Raw genomic sequence first — 16119 nt, forward strand, 5'->3', positions numbered from 1 at the left:
TTACAGCGTGCTGCTCAGAGAAAATATCGAAGGTGGTGAGGCTCCGCTAATGCAAACACAATTCGTACTGCAAATACCAAATATCGTCATAGTTCCTCCGATAGAAAACTTACAACACCATTTCAGCAGCGTCATTACAAACTTAATAGAGACCCACAAATCTGTAGTGATGTGGGGCCAAAGATATTCTGCAATACCAAAGAGGAGAGACACTCTTGGAATCGAGATAGAAGATGGTAAGTTCATGTGAAGGTGACCTGAACAATTATATTGACTTTTTTCAGCGCGGTGTTAGAATTATAACAATCCTTTAGTCGGCTATGGAGTACCTTATGTCGTAATTAGTATATCGTTAGCTTAATCACACACTGTTTCAATGATCTTATAGTTACTGTGATTACTTTTGTTAGACTCTACGAAAGCTCTGTTAAGGAATTACCACGCAAGTATATTTGAACATAAAGAAGTAATTCGCATTTCAATGAGCTTGCAAGGTGCGATATTCATGTTGAAAGATGACATTGCGACACAAGGTAACGTGAGTATTAAACTTGTATGGAACTCAAAAATTTTCTAGTATTTTACTTTCACTATGGAGATAATCTGGGTGTTTTAATTACTTCTGCAGTCATATTTACGCTATACTCATGTTTGGGCTGAAGACAGAGTGGCTCAAGTCCAGAGTTTTGTTGATTCTGAGCCTATTACACAAGTGATACGTGAAAAACTTCTAGGATACGATGAGTTATGTACAGAGATCACGAATTTACCTGACCATCATATTATTGGACCTATTCAAATTAACATGGGTATAATTATTTTTCAAATTTTTTTTCACATGTAACTTCTAATGACAATTTAAATTTAAATTTATGTTTCAGACAAATTAAAGCTAGCTTTGTTAGTTGAGGCTAAAGCGTGGAAGACTACTTTGGGAAAAATATTATCCACTACTTACAAGGCAAAATTACGGAGAATCACAGAATACATGAATGATAAAAAAAAAGTTCTGTCTCGCACCATAAAAGACTTAGAGGATGTGCGTGTCGCGATGAAGTGTCTTGGAGAGATACGAGATGATTTTATATCATTGGATATGGAACTAATCCTTATCGATGAAACTTACACTCTACTTGCAAAGTTTGATATCGATGTCACAAAGGAGGAAACAGAAACAGTTGATGGTCTTCGATATAACTTCACCAACATGTTATTTACGGTGCGACAATTCACCATGACTTACACTATATTCTAGATAGTGTAGATATGATTGTGTAGTTTTGAGGTGACGTAGAATTTTTATTATCGTGTGCTCAGGAATTTTTACTTACAATAATATTCAGGCTAAACAAGTTCAAGCAACAATCTGTGAAATGCAAGAGCCCTTGAGGCAAGAACTGGTTGAAGGTGTTGCTGTACTCAACAACGATGTAATTGAATTTGATCTGGAGTTCGAACAGAATGGCCCAATGGTTGAAGGACTTCCTGCAAAGGAAGCTAGTGAGCGGTATCAATCAATATATTTAAAAATTAGTCAGCGACGGGTTTTGCTATGGTTATTGATAGAATTCTCAATTCAATTGTATATCTAGTGTCATACTGTTCCAAGCGCGTTTTGATGAACTGTGGGAAAGGTATGAGACCTATAGCAGTGGAGAGACATTATTTGGGATGGCGGTGACGGAATATCCGATTTTACAACAACGAAAAAAGGAATTCAATCTATTACAGAAGCTATATGGATTATACTTACAAGTTATGCGAGCTATCGATGGCTATTTTGAGATTCCATGGGGTGAAATTGATACTGACGACATTATTGCAGAACTAGCAGAATTCCAGAACAAGTAAGTAGATTCGACTCTTTATTTCAATGGTAACGTTTTATAATTATGCCTTATCATCTCGAATAGATTAGATAAAAGCCAGCTAACAAAACTCTAATTTTTTTCTAAATTATGTATACAGATGCCGAAAGTTGCCCAGGGGTATGAAAGACTGGCCTGCCTTTATTGAACTGAAAAAAAAAATTGATGATTTCAATGAAACATGCCCATTGCTGGAATTAATGGCAAATAAAGCAATGAAAGACCGGCATTGGGAGAGGATGTCAAAAACTTGTAACTACTTCTTTGATGTTGAATCTGAATCATTCACATTAGCAGATGTGATGGAAGCACCACTTTTAAAACACAAGGACGAAGTAGAGGTTCGTATGCATCTTCAATAATTTTTTTAGTCAATGAAACTTTTTAGTTGACTCTCGGTTTGAAAATTGAATTCTTACAGGATATATGCATCAGTGCCACTAAAGAAAAAGATATCGAAAGTAAATTAAAGCAAGTCATTGCAGATTGGTCCATAGTAAATTTGCAGTTTACTAACTTTAAGCAAAGAGGAGAGTTGCAATTGAAAGGCACAGAAACTGGGGAAATAATCGCTCAACTTGAAGACAGTCTGATGATCATAAGCTCTTTAATGGCCAATCGGTACCTGATAACATAATTATTTTATAATTAGAATCTTTATTCGCCATTTGTTAAAAAGTTGGAAATAATCCATCACACATATTGTCGTATTATCAAAACATAATTTTATATTCTAGTTACAATGCTCCGTTTAAAAAAGAAATTCAGTTATGGCAGTTTAAATTGAGTAATACCTCAGAGATATTGTCCAAGTGGATAAATGTGCAAAATTTATGGGCATACTTGGAAGCTGTATTCATTGGTGGAGACATATCGAAACAGTTACCAGGAGAGGCAAAGAGATTCAGTGTAAGAACTAATTTACGAATTAAAAATTTTTAGATCACATTGTCAACTCTCACAATAAATTTCTCATTGAATTACTTCCAGAGCATTGACAAATCTTGGGTGAAATTGATGTATCGTGCTCACGAGAAACTTAATGCGGTGGAAACTTGCACCGGAGATGAAACAATGGGGCAATTTTTACCTCATTTGTTAGAACAATTAGAATCTTGCCAGAAATCTCTGAGTGGGTAAGTGAACTTATTTTTAAAAAGGATGTCATGATTATACATTCTGACATTTATACGTTTTAGTTACCTGGAGACAAAACGTGTGATATTTCCGCGATTTTGTTTTATATCCGATCCAAGTTTACTAGAAATTCTGGGTCAAGCCGCAGACTGTCATACAATACAAAAATATCTAGATGGATTTTTCGATAACATAGGAAAGGTTTGTACTCAATTTGTCTTCTCAGCAGTGATCTACGATTCATAGTTGATTTGCATGGTGCTAGTGACAATTGTAACAACAATTGGATCAATTTATTATTTAGAAATAGAGATCATCATTTTATGATATTGAGTACAGTTACTCCATGTTGACAGTTGGAATTTCACGAAAAAGAGTATGAGAAGATTGTGGCAATTTTCTCTAGAGAAAAAGAAAAAGTTGTCCTTGAAAAAGAAGTGATATGCACAGGGGGGGTAGAGAATTGGTTGAACTCACTTCTGAGAATGCATCAACAGTCTGTTGGAAGTGTTATATCACAAGGATTACAGCTCCTTAATAGTCCTGATACTGAGATGTTACAGCTAATTGACAACTCAGTATTACAGGTGACTATTCGAAGTTGAAAACAATATGAATTGACTAATCTTCATCACATTATTCAATATTGTGCTGCGGGTACATCGGTTGTTGATATTCTTGGTATTACAAAGAAAGTAATCCACAGGTCGGTCTACTCGCTGTTCAAGTCTCGTGGACCCGAGATGCCGAAATAGCTATGATATCAGCTAAAAGAGATAAATATATAATGAAGAAAACTAACCAATGGTTTTTGGATCTACTAAATGGCCTCATTGAGGTGACTGTAAAAGATCTGACGAAATATGCACGAGCGAAATATGAAGCTCTGATAACCATACACGTACATCAAAGGTATGAGATTTGTAATCAAGGGGACGTAAGAGGAATTCATGATCTACTCATATCCAACCAACTTCTTCTTTTGTTAACTCTAGAGACATCTTCGATGAATTATGTCGGCTCAGAATCAGAAGCATTCAAGACTTCGAATGGCTGAAGCAAGCGAGGTTCTACTATGACGAAGAATCAGAAGAGGTGCCAATCAGAATAACAGATGTTGATTTCACGTATCAGAATGAATTTCTAGGATGCACAGACCGTCTTGCTATTACCCCATTAACTGATAGATGTTACATAACTCTTGCTCAAGCCGTTGGTTAGTCGTTGACGATGAGTTTCCATTTTCAAACTGCTTAGTTACTAATAATTAATATCTGCACCAATCAAACACACCTATAACTTCCAACATGTTGAATGTTAGCTCCAAATTCAGATGATATACTTGGGAAATATCATGTTGCTCATATGATTTGTACCCTTCATATAGGGATGAATTTTGGAGGTGCTCCAGCTGGTCCTGCGGGCACTGGAAAAACTGAGACAACAAAAGATATGGGAAAAGCTCTGGGAAAATATGTTGTTGTATTTAACTGCTCTGATCAAATGGATTTCCGAGGTCTTGGCCGTATCTTCAAGGTACTGTGATTATGCTTGGTCACAATCAAAAAAATTGGTACTATATTTGTTCATACGAGTAATTGATTCTTGCACATATTTTGAACCCTCTACCCTGCTTTTGAAACTTGACATCGCAGCCTGATTTTTACAGGGTCTTGCCCAAGCTGGAGCATGGGGATGTTTTGATGAATTTAACAGAATAGATCTACCTGTCTTATCTGTGGCTGCGCAACAAATAGCTATCGTTTTAACAGGTAGAAAAGAAAAGAGGTCCTCATTTCTTTTTAGGTATATAGTAATGATAATTCTGATCTACTATCAAAATGAAATTAGAACATTTCCACGGTCAAATCTGATGCAAGGTTTTGTTCTGAAATTTATATGAAATTCTACCCTAAATTTTATCATTGTGAATCATTTTATTCAGTGATGGGGAAACGTATAGCATTGATTACGAGTTTGGACTATTTATAACAATGAATCCCGGATATGCCGGACGTCAAGAGTTGCCAGAAAACTTGAAAATTCAATTCAGAAGCGTTGCCATGATGGTTCCAGACAGACAAGTGAGCTTACTGACAATGAAATTATATTTTTATATTCGTATCCTTCTTAGACGATTACTTGACTAAAATTTTTTTGTATAAAAATTTCATTCAAAACAGATAATCATGCGCGTTAAACTTGCCGCATGTGGGTTTAAAGAAAATCTGGTATTGTCTCGCAAGTTTTTCACATTGTATAAACTATGCGAGGAACAATTGAGTAAGCAAGTCCATTATGATTTTGGGCTGCGAAATATTTTATCTTGCCTCCGTACACTCGGTGCTCAAAAACGTGCTCATCCTGGGGATTCCGAAGAGACAACTCTGATGAGAGTGTTGAGGTCCGTATGTTATTTTTACCCTGAATATCTATACAATTCAGTTAGTGCTGTATAAACCCCGACACAATCAATGGAGTCTATTATTTACAGAGATATGAATCTTTCAAAACTGGTTGATGAGGATGAACCATTGTTTATGTCACTGATCGAAGACATGTTTCCAGGGATTAAACTAAGTACACAAACATATAGGGATCTCCAAAAAGGGATTGCAAACGCAGCAGCAGCACTTGGTATAATGAATCACGCTGATTGGAACTTGAAAGCCGTTCAGGTCAGATTTGGGTTTTAATAGCAATCAGTAATTTCTATATTAAAAATTATCCCGTTTGAATGGATCATTATCGTCAACAGCTCTATGAGACATCACTTGTGCGACATGGGCTGATGGTCCTGGGTCCAACTGGTTCTGGAAAGACACGATGCATGTGGGCCCTAATGAGAGCAATGACTGACATTGGTTCGCCACATAAAGAAGTCAGGATGAATCCAAAGGTACATTCTGAATAAAGTGACAATAAGATTATCAGTAAAAAATTACGATGTGCAAATAGTTTCTGGTCTGATATTTGATAACAAACATTCATAATATCTGATACAGGCCATAACTGCATCTCAGATGTTTGGGAGATTAGATGTTGCAACAAATGACTGGACTGATGGGATATTTTCAACATTGTGGCGTCGGTCAACACAGCTGAAAAAAACCGACAACTTATGGATTGTCTTGGACGGTCCAGTTGATGCAGTCTGGATTGAAAACTTGAATTCTGTTTTAGACGATAATAAGACTCTGACTTTAGCTAACGGGGATCGTATTATAATGGCTCCGAATAGTAAACTTGTGTTTGAGCCAGATAACGTTGACAACGCATCACCTGCAACTATTTCTCGCATGGGGATGGTATTCGTCAGTGCATCAGTTTTGCAATGGACTCCATTCTTAGAGGTATTTTGGATAATCCGTAAATTATTTGAAAATATCATACGAAAAACCGTATTTTGTTATCCAATGTCATAGGGTTGGTTTAAACAACGCCAATCTCATGAAGTAGAAGTTCTTCGTCCGCTGTTTCAAAAATTGTATGGTGATGCTCACACATTTGTTCAAACTAGACTGCATGCAAAAATGGCACTTTTAGAAGCCATTTATATAAGACAATGTACCGATTTACTGCAAGGACTACTCACGCCAGAGGTGGATCCTACAAGTACATACCTATGACAGTATCCAGATCTTCAGGGAGATTGATGAGTTACCACTTGTAAAAATAATGAGTTCTATATTTTGTAGGAACTTTATCCGAGCAGCATATTGAAAAATTATTCCTCTTTGCTGTGATGTGGAGTCTTGGTGCAGTGCTCGAGCTTGATGACCGAGCAGCATTGGAGGAGTTTTTAGTACTCCATGAGTCCAAATGCGACTGGCCAAGATGCATGGAAAGTTTTCTATTCAATTTATAATATCTACCAGTACATTAAGTAGTGTAGTGCATGATTATAATCTTGACCTCTGGAACCTTTTGATTTTCTAATTCAAAATAATTGTCAAAATCTAGGATGATGAAACAATATTTGAATATCTTGTATCTGAGAAGGGGAAATGGATTCATTGGAATGAGAGAGTTCCAAAGTTTGAATATCCTACTGATACCGTTTTGGATTACTACTCCATTCTGGTTCCTAATATCGATAATACAAGAACCTCCTACCTCATAGACCTAATAGCAAGGCAGGAAAAGGCAGTTCTTCTGATTGGTACTACCAGCTTTGATAATTTAATTCAACATAGACACGTATCGTAATTACCTTTGCCTTTTAACGGATTATCTTAACAGGTGAACAAGGGACTGCGAAAACTGTTATGATTAAAAGTTTCATGGCAAAGCATGATCCGGAGTATCATTTGAATAAATTTTTCAACTTTTCCTCTGCATCTACTCCTAATATGGTGCAGGTAATGTTAAAATCTTAGAGTTTTAGACTTTCACAATTTAAATAAAAATTATTTCTAATGGATATTCATGTTTCATTGTAGCGGGTTTTTGAGAGTTATGTTGAAAAACGAGTTGGCTCTACGTATGGTCCTCCGGGTGGAAGAAAAATGAGTATCTTCATCGATGACATAAACATGCCAGTGATAAATGAGTGGGGTGATCAGATTACGAATGAAATAGTTCGCCAACTAATGGAGTGTGGAGGTTTCTATTCTTTGGATAAACCTGGAGAATTTTCTATCATTCAAGATATCATGCTTTTGGCTGCCATGATTCACCCTGGTGGTGGACGTAATGATATTCCCCCTCGCTTGAAGAGACAATTTTGCATATTTAATTGTACTCTGCCATCAAATAAGTCAATGGATACTATTTTCAGTAAGCAGACACAAGAACTCGATGAAGAAATTATAAATTCAGAATTTATATAATACACATCTTGACCTTCCATCGTTTCATTCGCAGGTTCTATCGGACAAGGGTATTTCTGTGAAGAAAGATTTTCATCGGTCATCGTTAATTTCCTCCCAAAACTGATACCGCTAACACGCGTCTTGTGGCAGCAAACAAAAATCAAAATGCTACCGACACCAGCAAAGTTCCACTATGTTTTCAACCTGCGAGACCTTTCACGAATATGGGAAGGAATATTACGGATAGAAGGCAACGAGTGTGAGAATATCAAAATGCTGCTAAAATTATGGGATCACGAGTGTACGCGCGTTATATCAGACAGGTAAGATGCTGTTGTTGCCAGAGAATACAGACTCGATAAATCTTTTGAAATTGTTTTTTTAAGATTCACGAATTTCGCTGACAAAGAATGGTTCAAAAGCACTATGCGTAAGACAGCTGAAAAACTACTAGGGGCCGACTTCAAATTTTATTCTGGTGCAGAAACATACTTCGTAAACTTTCTGCGAGAGCCCCCTGAGCCAACTGGGGATGAACCAGAAGATTACGTAATTGAAACACCCAAAATATATGAAGAAATACCAAGGTAATCCTCAATTTACCCTCCCTAGATTTAATATTTGCTGATTACTTTCCTTATCAATTAGAATTTCCAATAGTCTGTGAAATCACATTACATTAGATCAGTAAATTACATTAGATTACATTGATTTCTGCAGCTATGAATTTGTAATCAGTAAAGTGCATCAGAATATGGAACAATTTAACGAATATGTACGAGGTATGACTCTGGATATGGTGTTCTTCCATGACGCTCTCGTACATTTAATAAGGATATCTAGGATTCTCGGCGTTCCCAGAGGCAATGCAATGCTCGTTGGTGTCGGTGGCTCAGGGAAACAATGCTTGACACGTCTTTCATCTTTTATCGCTGGATTCAACTTCTTCCAAATAACTTTAACTAGGTATGATCATCAGGTAATTTGAATATCCAGATTTTTTGATATCACTCTTGCCTCCCACAGGAGTTATAATGTAGGCAGTTTGATGGATGACTTACGGAGATTGTATCGGGATGCTGGTACAGGTCCAAAGGGATTAACATTTATCTTTACCGACAACGAAATCAAAGACGAAGCATTCCTTGAATATCTTAATAATGTACTCAGCGTTGGTGAAATAGCAAATTTATTCCCTAAAGATGAGTTGGATGAAATTTTAACTAATATAGTTCCGCTGATGAAGAAAGATGATCCAAAGAGACCTCCGACACAAGATAATTTGTACGATTATTTCATATCGCGAGCTAGGAATAACTTGCATGTGGTCCTATGCTTTTCGCCAGTAAGTTTTGTACATCTGGACCATTCTGCATAATTTATTGGTCGGTCATTCTAATTTGTTGAGAAGACAAATTCAAAGAATTAGTGTTAAATATCTACTACGATTGCTAGGTGGGCGAAAAATTCAGGTCTAGATCCCTGAAATTTCCTGGGCTAATATCTGGCTGCACAATGAATTGGTTCACCAAATGGCCAAAAGACGCTTTGTGTGCTGTGAGTGAACATTTTCTAGGAAACTTCAAAATAATTTGCACCCCTGAAATCAAACAGCAAATAATTCAAGTTATGGGTGACGTACAAGATGACGTTGCAGATACTTGTGTAGAGTATTATAACAGGTAAGTCCATGATTCACCCGACATATTTAATTCTGATTTCATTTAAAATTAACACTGTATTCTCAGGTTCCGCCGGCAGTCATATGTCACACCAAAATCATTTCTATCGTTCATCAATGGGTATAAAATAATTTACAAACAACGTTTGAACAACATTAATTCACTTGCTTTTGGTATGAGCAATGGACTTAGTAAATTAGTTGATGCTACCGCACAAGTTGATGAGTTACGGGTAGTGCTAGAACAAAATCAAGCAGAAATTGCAGTATCTAATGCCCAAGTAGAAGAAGTAAGATGAAACAAATCCTCTGTTATTTGCGCCACATATCGTGCCTCAATATTATTGATATCTTTATCGTTTCAGATTTTAGTACATGTAGATGAAAAAAAGCGTGAAGCTGAAACTGTGAAGGCGCAAGTTCAAGTTTCGAAAGATGAAGCTGAAGCTCTTCTTAAAATAATTTCCAAAGAAAGGGCTGCTGCAGAAATTAAATTAAGAGCTGCTGAACCAGCCTTAGCAGAAGCTGAAGCAGCACTGCAGGTAAGATACCATCTTTCACGAATATTTTCCTGATCATAATCGAGTCCACACCTTATCGAAGTAATGAATTATACGAGTGTCACAGTGGGCTTGATAATTTCACAGCTTTGTAACAATTATTAGAATTGACGATGAAAGATCTTCCTTGTCCACAGACCATCAAAGGAAGTGATATTTCTACCGTACGAAAATTAGGAAAACCTCCTTATCTAATTACTCTCATTATGGATTGTGTTTTAATTTTATTCGGGAAACATTTGGACCCTGTGAAACCAGATCCGGAAAAACAATTTTTGTGTGCTTCGTGGGGGGAGGCTTTAAAAGTAGGGAGAAAAATATTTGACGCTAAATCTTTAATCACAGCAAAAGTAATTCGATGCATATATGAGATTATCAACTAATAACATTCTATATCAGGTCATGGCTGATACTCGCTTCCTCTACAATCTTCAAAATTTCCCCAAGGATAACATCAATGGTGAAACTGTTGATTTAATGCGACCTTATATAAACTTCCACATGTACACTTATGAAGCTGCTAAACAAGCTTGTGGAAATGTTGCCGGACTGATTCAGTGGACCATTTCAATGGTCACATTTTATTCGGTGAACAAAGATGTGCTGCCCTTAAAAGTATGATCGAATATAGATTAATGTGTATCATTGAGAAAGGTGGGGCGTTTGACTTATATTTTACTTGTACTTCCATCACAGGCAAATTTAGCAATACAACAAGGAAAGCACGATAGAGCAAACCGTAATTTGGCAGAGGCAGAGAAAGTTTTGAGAGCCAAAGATGAAGATTTGAAAGTAGTACAAAGAGAATATGATTTTGCCATGAGTGAGAGACAAGTAAGCCAATACGTCAATAGAATTCTAGTCAGATTTATTGTACCGTACGTTGAATCATTGAAGAATGGAATGTTATCAAGTTTTATATTGATATGACGTTGCATAGAAAGTAGTGGATCAAGCTATGGTATGTCAAGCAAAAATGGATACTGCAACAGCCATGATCGATGGTTTATCTGGAGAGAGAATCCGTTGGACGGATCAATTAGCAACATTCAAATCCGAAAGAGAAAGACTTGTTGGTGACGTTCTAATTTTGACAGGATTTTTGTCATATTGCGGGCCATTCAATCAGGAGTTTAGGATCCTTCTACAGAAGAAATGGTCCGAGTTTCTACACAGTAGAAAAATCCCCGTTTCAGTGACTATAAATATTGTGGAGTTGTTGACTGACTCAGCAACGGTTGGTTGGACATGAAAAAAAATCATAAATGTTTATGTAACATCGCTAATTAATATTATGTTAGACTGGAGAATGGAATCTGCAAGGTCTACCTAATGATGAATTGTCGATTCAAAATGGTATAATTGTCACAAAATCTACTAGATACCCACTTCTAATTGATCCACAACTTCAAGGCAAGACATGGATAAAAAATAAAGAAAAGGACTTCGATTTGCAAGTAAGCTTGGAACATTATATTTTTTTACGCTACCGTAAAATTTCACTCGTTTTATTCTTCTGCCTTCATTCAACTCCACTGTCCCTACTGAAGCATGAATGTAATTTATGTAATTTGTACATTTTTTAAATATTCCAGTCAACGTTGCTAACGCTGAAATACTTCAGAAGCCACCTGGAAGACTGTGTCTCCCTTGGACGTCCATTACTCATCGAAGATGTGTCTGAGGAGTTGGATCCCGTATTGGACAACTTGTTGGAGAAAAATTTCATAAAAATTGGCTCTTCGTTGAAGGTAGTTATTATTATTATTACATTTTCCGATATTTAAAGATTGTATACTGATCTTAAATGCTTATTTCAGGTGAAACTTGGTGATAAAGAAGTCGATATTCACGATGATTTCAGACTTTATATAACGACAAAACTTCCAAATCCATCATACACGCCAGAAATATCCGCTCGTACTTCTATAATTGATTTTACAGTTACTCTGAAAGGTATTATCAAAGTTTCTGAATTGATCCTGTTCATTCAATCCTTTCACAATAAGAATTGTAAAAAAGAATCTTTAAAATATTTTAGGATTAGAAGATCAACTGTTAGGGAGAGTAATCTTAACTGAGAAAAGGGAACTAGAGAATGAGCGAACACAATTGATTACCGATGTAACTAGCAATAAAAGAAAAATAAAAGAGCTTGAAGAAAACTTACTCCAAAAGTTGACAACCGTACAGGTGTGTACATCTAAGTTAAGTCGTTTTAAATTGCTTTTTAGTTATCTGGAGCAAACAATTGTCTTGTATTATTTCTTCAAGGGTTCATTGATCGAAGATGTGGAACTGATGTCAGTTTTAAACTCCACAAAACAAACAGCAGCTGAAGTGAATGAAAAACTTAACATTGCCAGAGATACAGAGGTCAAAATTAATTCCGCTCGAGAAGAATTTAGGCCGGTAGCTACACGCGGTAGTGTTCTCTACTTCTTAGTTTGTGATATGGCGCAAGTAAATTGCATGTATCAAACTGCGCTTACTCAGTTCCTAGAACGTTTTGATATTTCCATGGCTAGGTAAGTTTTAGGAATGATTGATAATTAGTCTAACAGGATTTGAATTGATAGACAGATCTCATCAATGAAACGCTTACACTCCTTCAGATCTGAGAAGAGCCCAATTAATCAGAGAAGAATCAACTTCATAATAGAATACCTTACTCTGGAAATTTGTAAATATAAGGCCCGAGGACTTTATGAGAATCATAAGTACATGTTTATTTTGTTGATGACGCTGAAAATTGATTTACAAAGAGGGGCTATTAGTCACGAAGAATTTCAATTCTTCATAAAGGGTGGTGCAGCGCTCAATTTAAACGCAGTTACACCAAAGCCTTGCAAGTGGATCACGGATATGACGTGGTTAAATTTAGTAGCACTTTCAGGATTGAGACAATTTCAGTACATCGTCTCGCAAGTACCGACGTCGGAGAAGGTGTGGAAATATTGGTTCGATAAAGAGGCGCCCGAGGAAGAAGTCATTCCGGATGGCTATAACACATTGGATACTTTCCGGCGATTGCTTATGATAAGGTAATGAAGTTATACTGAAGGTAACAACAGTGCACAACAATAATTTTCTATTCTATAATCAAATCTTGTCATGATTGGGTAACACCTAGAGCATGGTGTATGGATCGAACATTATCGCAGTCGCGCAAATACATTGCTCATTCTTTGGGGCCCAAGTACGCTGAACCGGTAATCACACTTTGGGACGTCATGCACGCCGAGTCACGACCGAATACCCCGATGATTTGCTTTCTAAGTATGGGTTCAGATCCCACACCAAGTATTGAACAACTTGCAAAGAAAATGGATATTGTGTGCAGGAGCATTTCTATGGGACAAGGTCAAGAAGTTCACGCTCGAAAGTTGATGAACAGTGCGAAAATGGAAGTATGATAATTATTTCAACAGACGTTTGAAGGAGATGTTCGAAAACCATTTTTTCTATGATTTACGATTCGTCTAATAAATCGTCACAGGGCTTTTGGGCACTGTGTCAGAATTGCCATTTGGGTTTGGAATACATGACTGAACTAGTGACCTTTATTTCGGAAATGGATTCGCCGCATCCAGACTTCCGGATATGGATTACCACTGAGCCACATCCGGAGTTTCCAATTTCTCTTTTACAAATGTCCATTAAATTCACAAATGATCCGCCTCAAGGTACCACTAGGGTTGTCAATTGCTTCGTTCAAGTATTTGAACGTAATTAAGGGTGAATCTGTGCTTTGAATAACTTAATGTAATGTTCAGGTATCCGAGCAGGGCTCCTTGCTACTTACAGTGGGATGAATCAGGACATGTTGGATCAATGTGATGTTGCACTATATATACCATTGATCTATGCCGTCTCCTTCCTCCACACCGTTGTTCAAGAACGAAGGAAATTTGGTCCACTCGGCTGGAATATACCTTATGAATTTAACTCGGCTGATTGGCTAGCATCCTGTATGTTTATGAATAATCATTTCAACGATTATGATCCCAAACGTGGAATAAGCTGGTCGACTGTCAGGTTAATATTTAGTGCATTTATAAATTAATTCAGTGCTACAGCCCTAACTGAAACTCTGTTATAGGATATGCGACACGTTTCAATTTTATGACTGATCTGTAATATTTTTCAGATACATGATTGGAGAAGTGCAATATGGAGGTCGTGTCACAGATGATTATGACAAAAGACTTTTAAACACATTTGCTAAAGTATGGTTTTTTGAGGGAATGTTTAGCGAAAGTTTTTGTTTCTACAAAGGCTATCCAATTGTTTGGTACAAACTGGTTTCCGAATACTTGAAAGCTATTGATGTCATGGCGCCAATTGACCCCCCACAAGCATATGGTTTACATCCAAATGCTGATATCACGTATGTTGAGGCAAATTTAATTCTCGAACTTTTCATTCAAAACAATAATCATTTTTGTCCATCAAACCATCATACTTATAATAATGCTGAATTTTAGTCATCAGAGTAGTGCTGCGCAAGATGTCCTGGATACTATCATTTCAGTACAGCCAAAAGAATCTGGTGGTGGGAGTGGTGAATCGAGAGAATCAGTGGTCATGAGACAGGCAAAAGAAATGTTAGATAAGTTGCCAACTGATTATGATCCGTTCCAGGTGAAAGAAAGGTTCGTTGGAGTATTTTCTCCTTGGTTACAAACTTGGTATTCTGGATACTAAAGGATAGTGTACGTTGTGTGTTTCAGATTGAAAATAATGGGTCATACAGCCTCGATGAATATTTTCCTCAAACAGGAGATAGATCGAATGCAAAAAGTTATTAAACTAGTTAGAGTAATGTTGAAAGATCTCATCCTAGCCTTAGAGGGAATTATAATCATGAATGAGGTATTGATTCTCTTGGGCAAACGTCATTTTTATGGTAGAAGAAAAATTACCAAATACAGCTTCTTGTCCAATAAACAAATCATATTTGTAATCGACAGTTACAACGGAACTTCTAATGAACGTATACTTTCTAGACGCTGAGAGATGCTCTGGATAATATATATGATGCTCGAGTGCCAAAAGTATGGAAGGACAAATCATGGGAATCTTCCACTATAGGATTTTGGTTCACAGAACTACTAGAAAGAAACCAGCAATTTTCAACGTGGATTTTTAATGGCAGACCATGCCAGTTTTGGATGACGGGATTTTTTAATCCACAAGGTATTCTATGATCTAATCTGAAAAAACGTTTCTATTTTCGGGCTCTGATCAGATATTATTGCTATATTGATTTGGTTTGTTGTTCTATTCCTATAGGGTTTTTGACTGCTATGAAACAAGAAGTAACTCGGTCACATTCTGGTTGGGCTTTAGATAATGTAACTTTACACAATGAAGTTACTAAACATACCAGAGAAGAAACCCGAATTCCTCCTCAGGTATGTAAAAGTTGCTCTATTTTTTTCATAAACCAATAATAACAATTTTAAAATAACATCAAAACTATTCCCTCACAAACAGGAAGGAGTTTATGTGTATGGACTTTACTTGGAAGGGGCGGGATGGGATAAAAGAAACAATAAATTGTGTGAAGCTACGAATAAAGTATTATGTGTACTCATGCCGGTCATACACATATTTGCACTGTACAATACACCGGATAAAAGTCCTAAATTGTACCAGGTAATTTCTTTTTGGTCGCTGGCATTAATTCTTTATATTCTTAGATATACATTCACCAATAACTTTGTGGAAGTAATGCATTGTTCTAGAAAATTATTTTGGTGCTATTTTGTTATATCCTAGTGTCCTGTCTATAAGAAACCGATGCGAACCTACGTATTATTAGTGACACCTCTTTGGCTACAAACAACCAAGCCGCCAGACTTTTGGGTCATGCGAGGAACAGCTTTGCTCTGCGATATCAAATAATTCAATGATTTGGGTAGTTATGCATTTAGTTTTCTACTTCTACGAGTTGAACGGATTTTAAAAAGAATCCGACCGTCTCTACCTACGTATTTGTATTTGATATTTTTTGAGCGCATAACAATAAACGTTGTTCTATCGGCTCAACTCTT

At 36.7% G+C, this 16119-nt stretch overlaps 1 protein-coding gene across 1 annotated transcript; it reads left to right on the top strand.

The window, feature by feature from the left end:
- The first annotated feature begins 393 nt into the window (after positions 1–393).
- LOC105690229 (dynein axonemal heavy chain 8) lies at positions 394–16114 on the top strand. The gene is made up of 52 exons (XM_048654921.1): positions 394–538; positions 629–809; positions 882–1219; positions 1344–1507; positions 1593–1847; positions 1969–2209; positions 2290–2489; positions 2606–2777; positions 2859–3004; positions 3068–3206; positions 3362–3592; positions 3712–3917; positions 4001–4221; positions 4393–4541; positions 4675–4811; positions 4951–5089; positions 5189–5409; positions 5500–5683; positions 5764–5904; positions 6011–6358; positions 6431–6620; positions 6704–6849; positions 6969–7167; positions 7248–7366; positions 7448–7784; positions 7872–8142; positions 8206–8406; positions 8540–8785; positions 8846–9164; positions 9275–9501; positions 9568–9790; positions 9866–10042; positions 10198–10365; positions 10460–10675; positions 10757–10894; positions 11001–11297; positions 11362–11517; positions 11656–11811; positions 11881–12016; positions 12102–12253; positions 12335–12588; positions 12676–13104; positions 13194–13470; positions 13560–13746; positions 13837–14098; positions 14211–14450; positions 14548–14715; positions 14794–14935; positions 15070–15259; positions 15356–15477; positions 15560–15721; positions 15845–16114. The coding sequence occupies exons 1-52, from the start codon at positions 482–484 to the stop codon at positions 15968–15970; spliced, it is 10503 nt and encodes a 3500-aa protein (XP_048510878.1). The 5' UTR covers positions 394–481; the 3' UTR covers positions 15971–16114.
- Positions 16115–16119: the final 5 nt, after the last annotated feature.

The sequence above is a fragment of the Athalia rosae genome, chromosome 4 (genome assembly GCF_917208135.1).
Source record: "Athalia rosae chromosome 4, iyAthRosa1.1, whole genome shotgun sequence".
Taxonomy (NCBI): domain Eukaryota; kingdom Metazoa; phylum Arthropoda; class Insecta; order Hymenoptera; family Athaliidae; genus Athalia; species Athalia rosae.

Excerpts from the sequence above, each read along its gene's own strand:
- LOC105690229 (XM_048654921.1), top strand. The coding sequence starts at position 482 with ATGAGCTTGCAAGGTGCGATATTCATGTTGAAAGATGACATTGCGACA. Across the intron at positions 8,407-8,539 it reads ATATATGAAGAAATACCAAG|CTATGAATTTGTAATCAGTA; the intron begins GTAATCCTCAAT and ends TGATTTCTGCAG. Across the intron at positions 12,589-12,675 it reads TTTGATATTTCCATGGCTAG|ATCTGAGAAGAGCCCAATTA; the intron begins GTAAGTTTTAGG and ends ACACTCCTTCAG.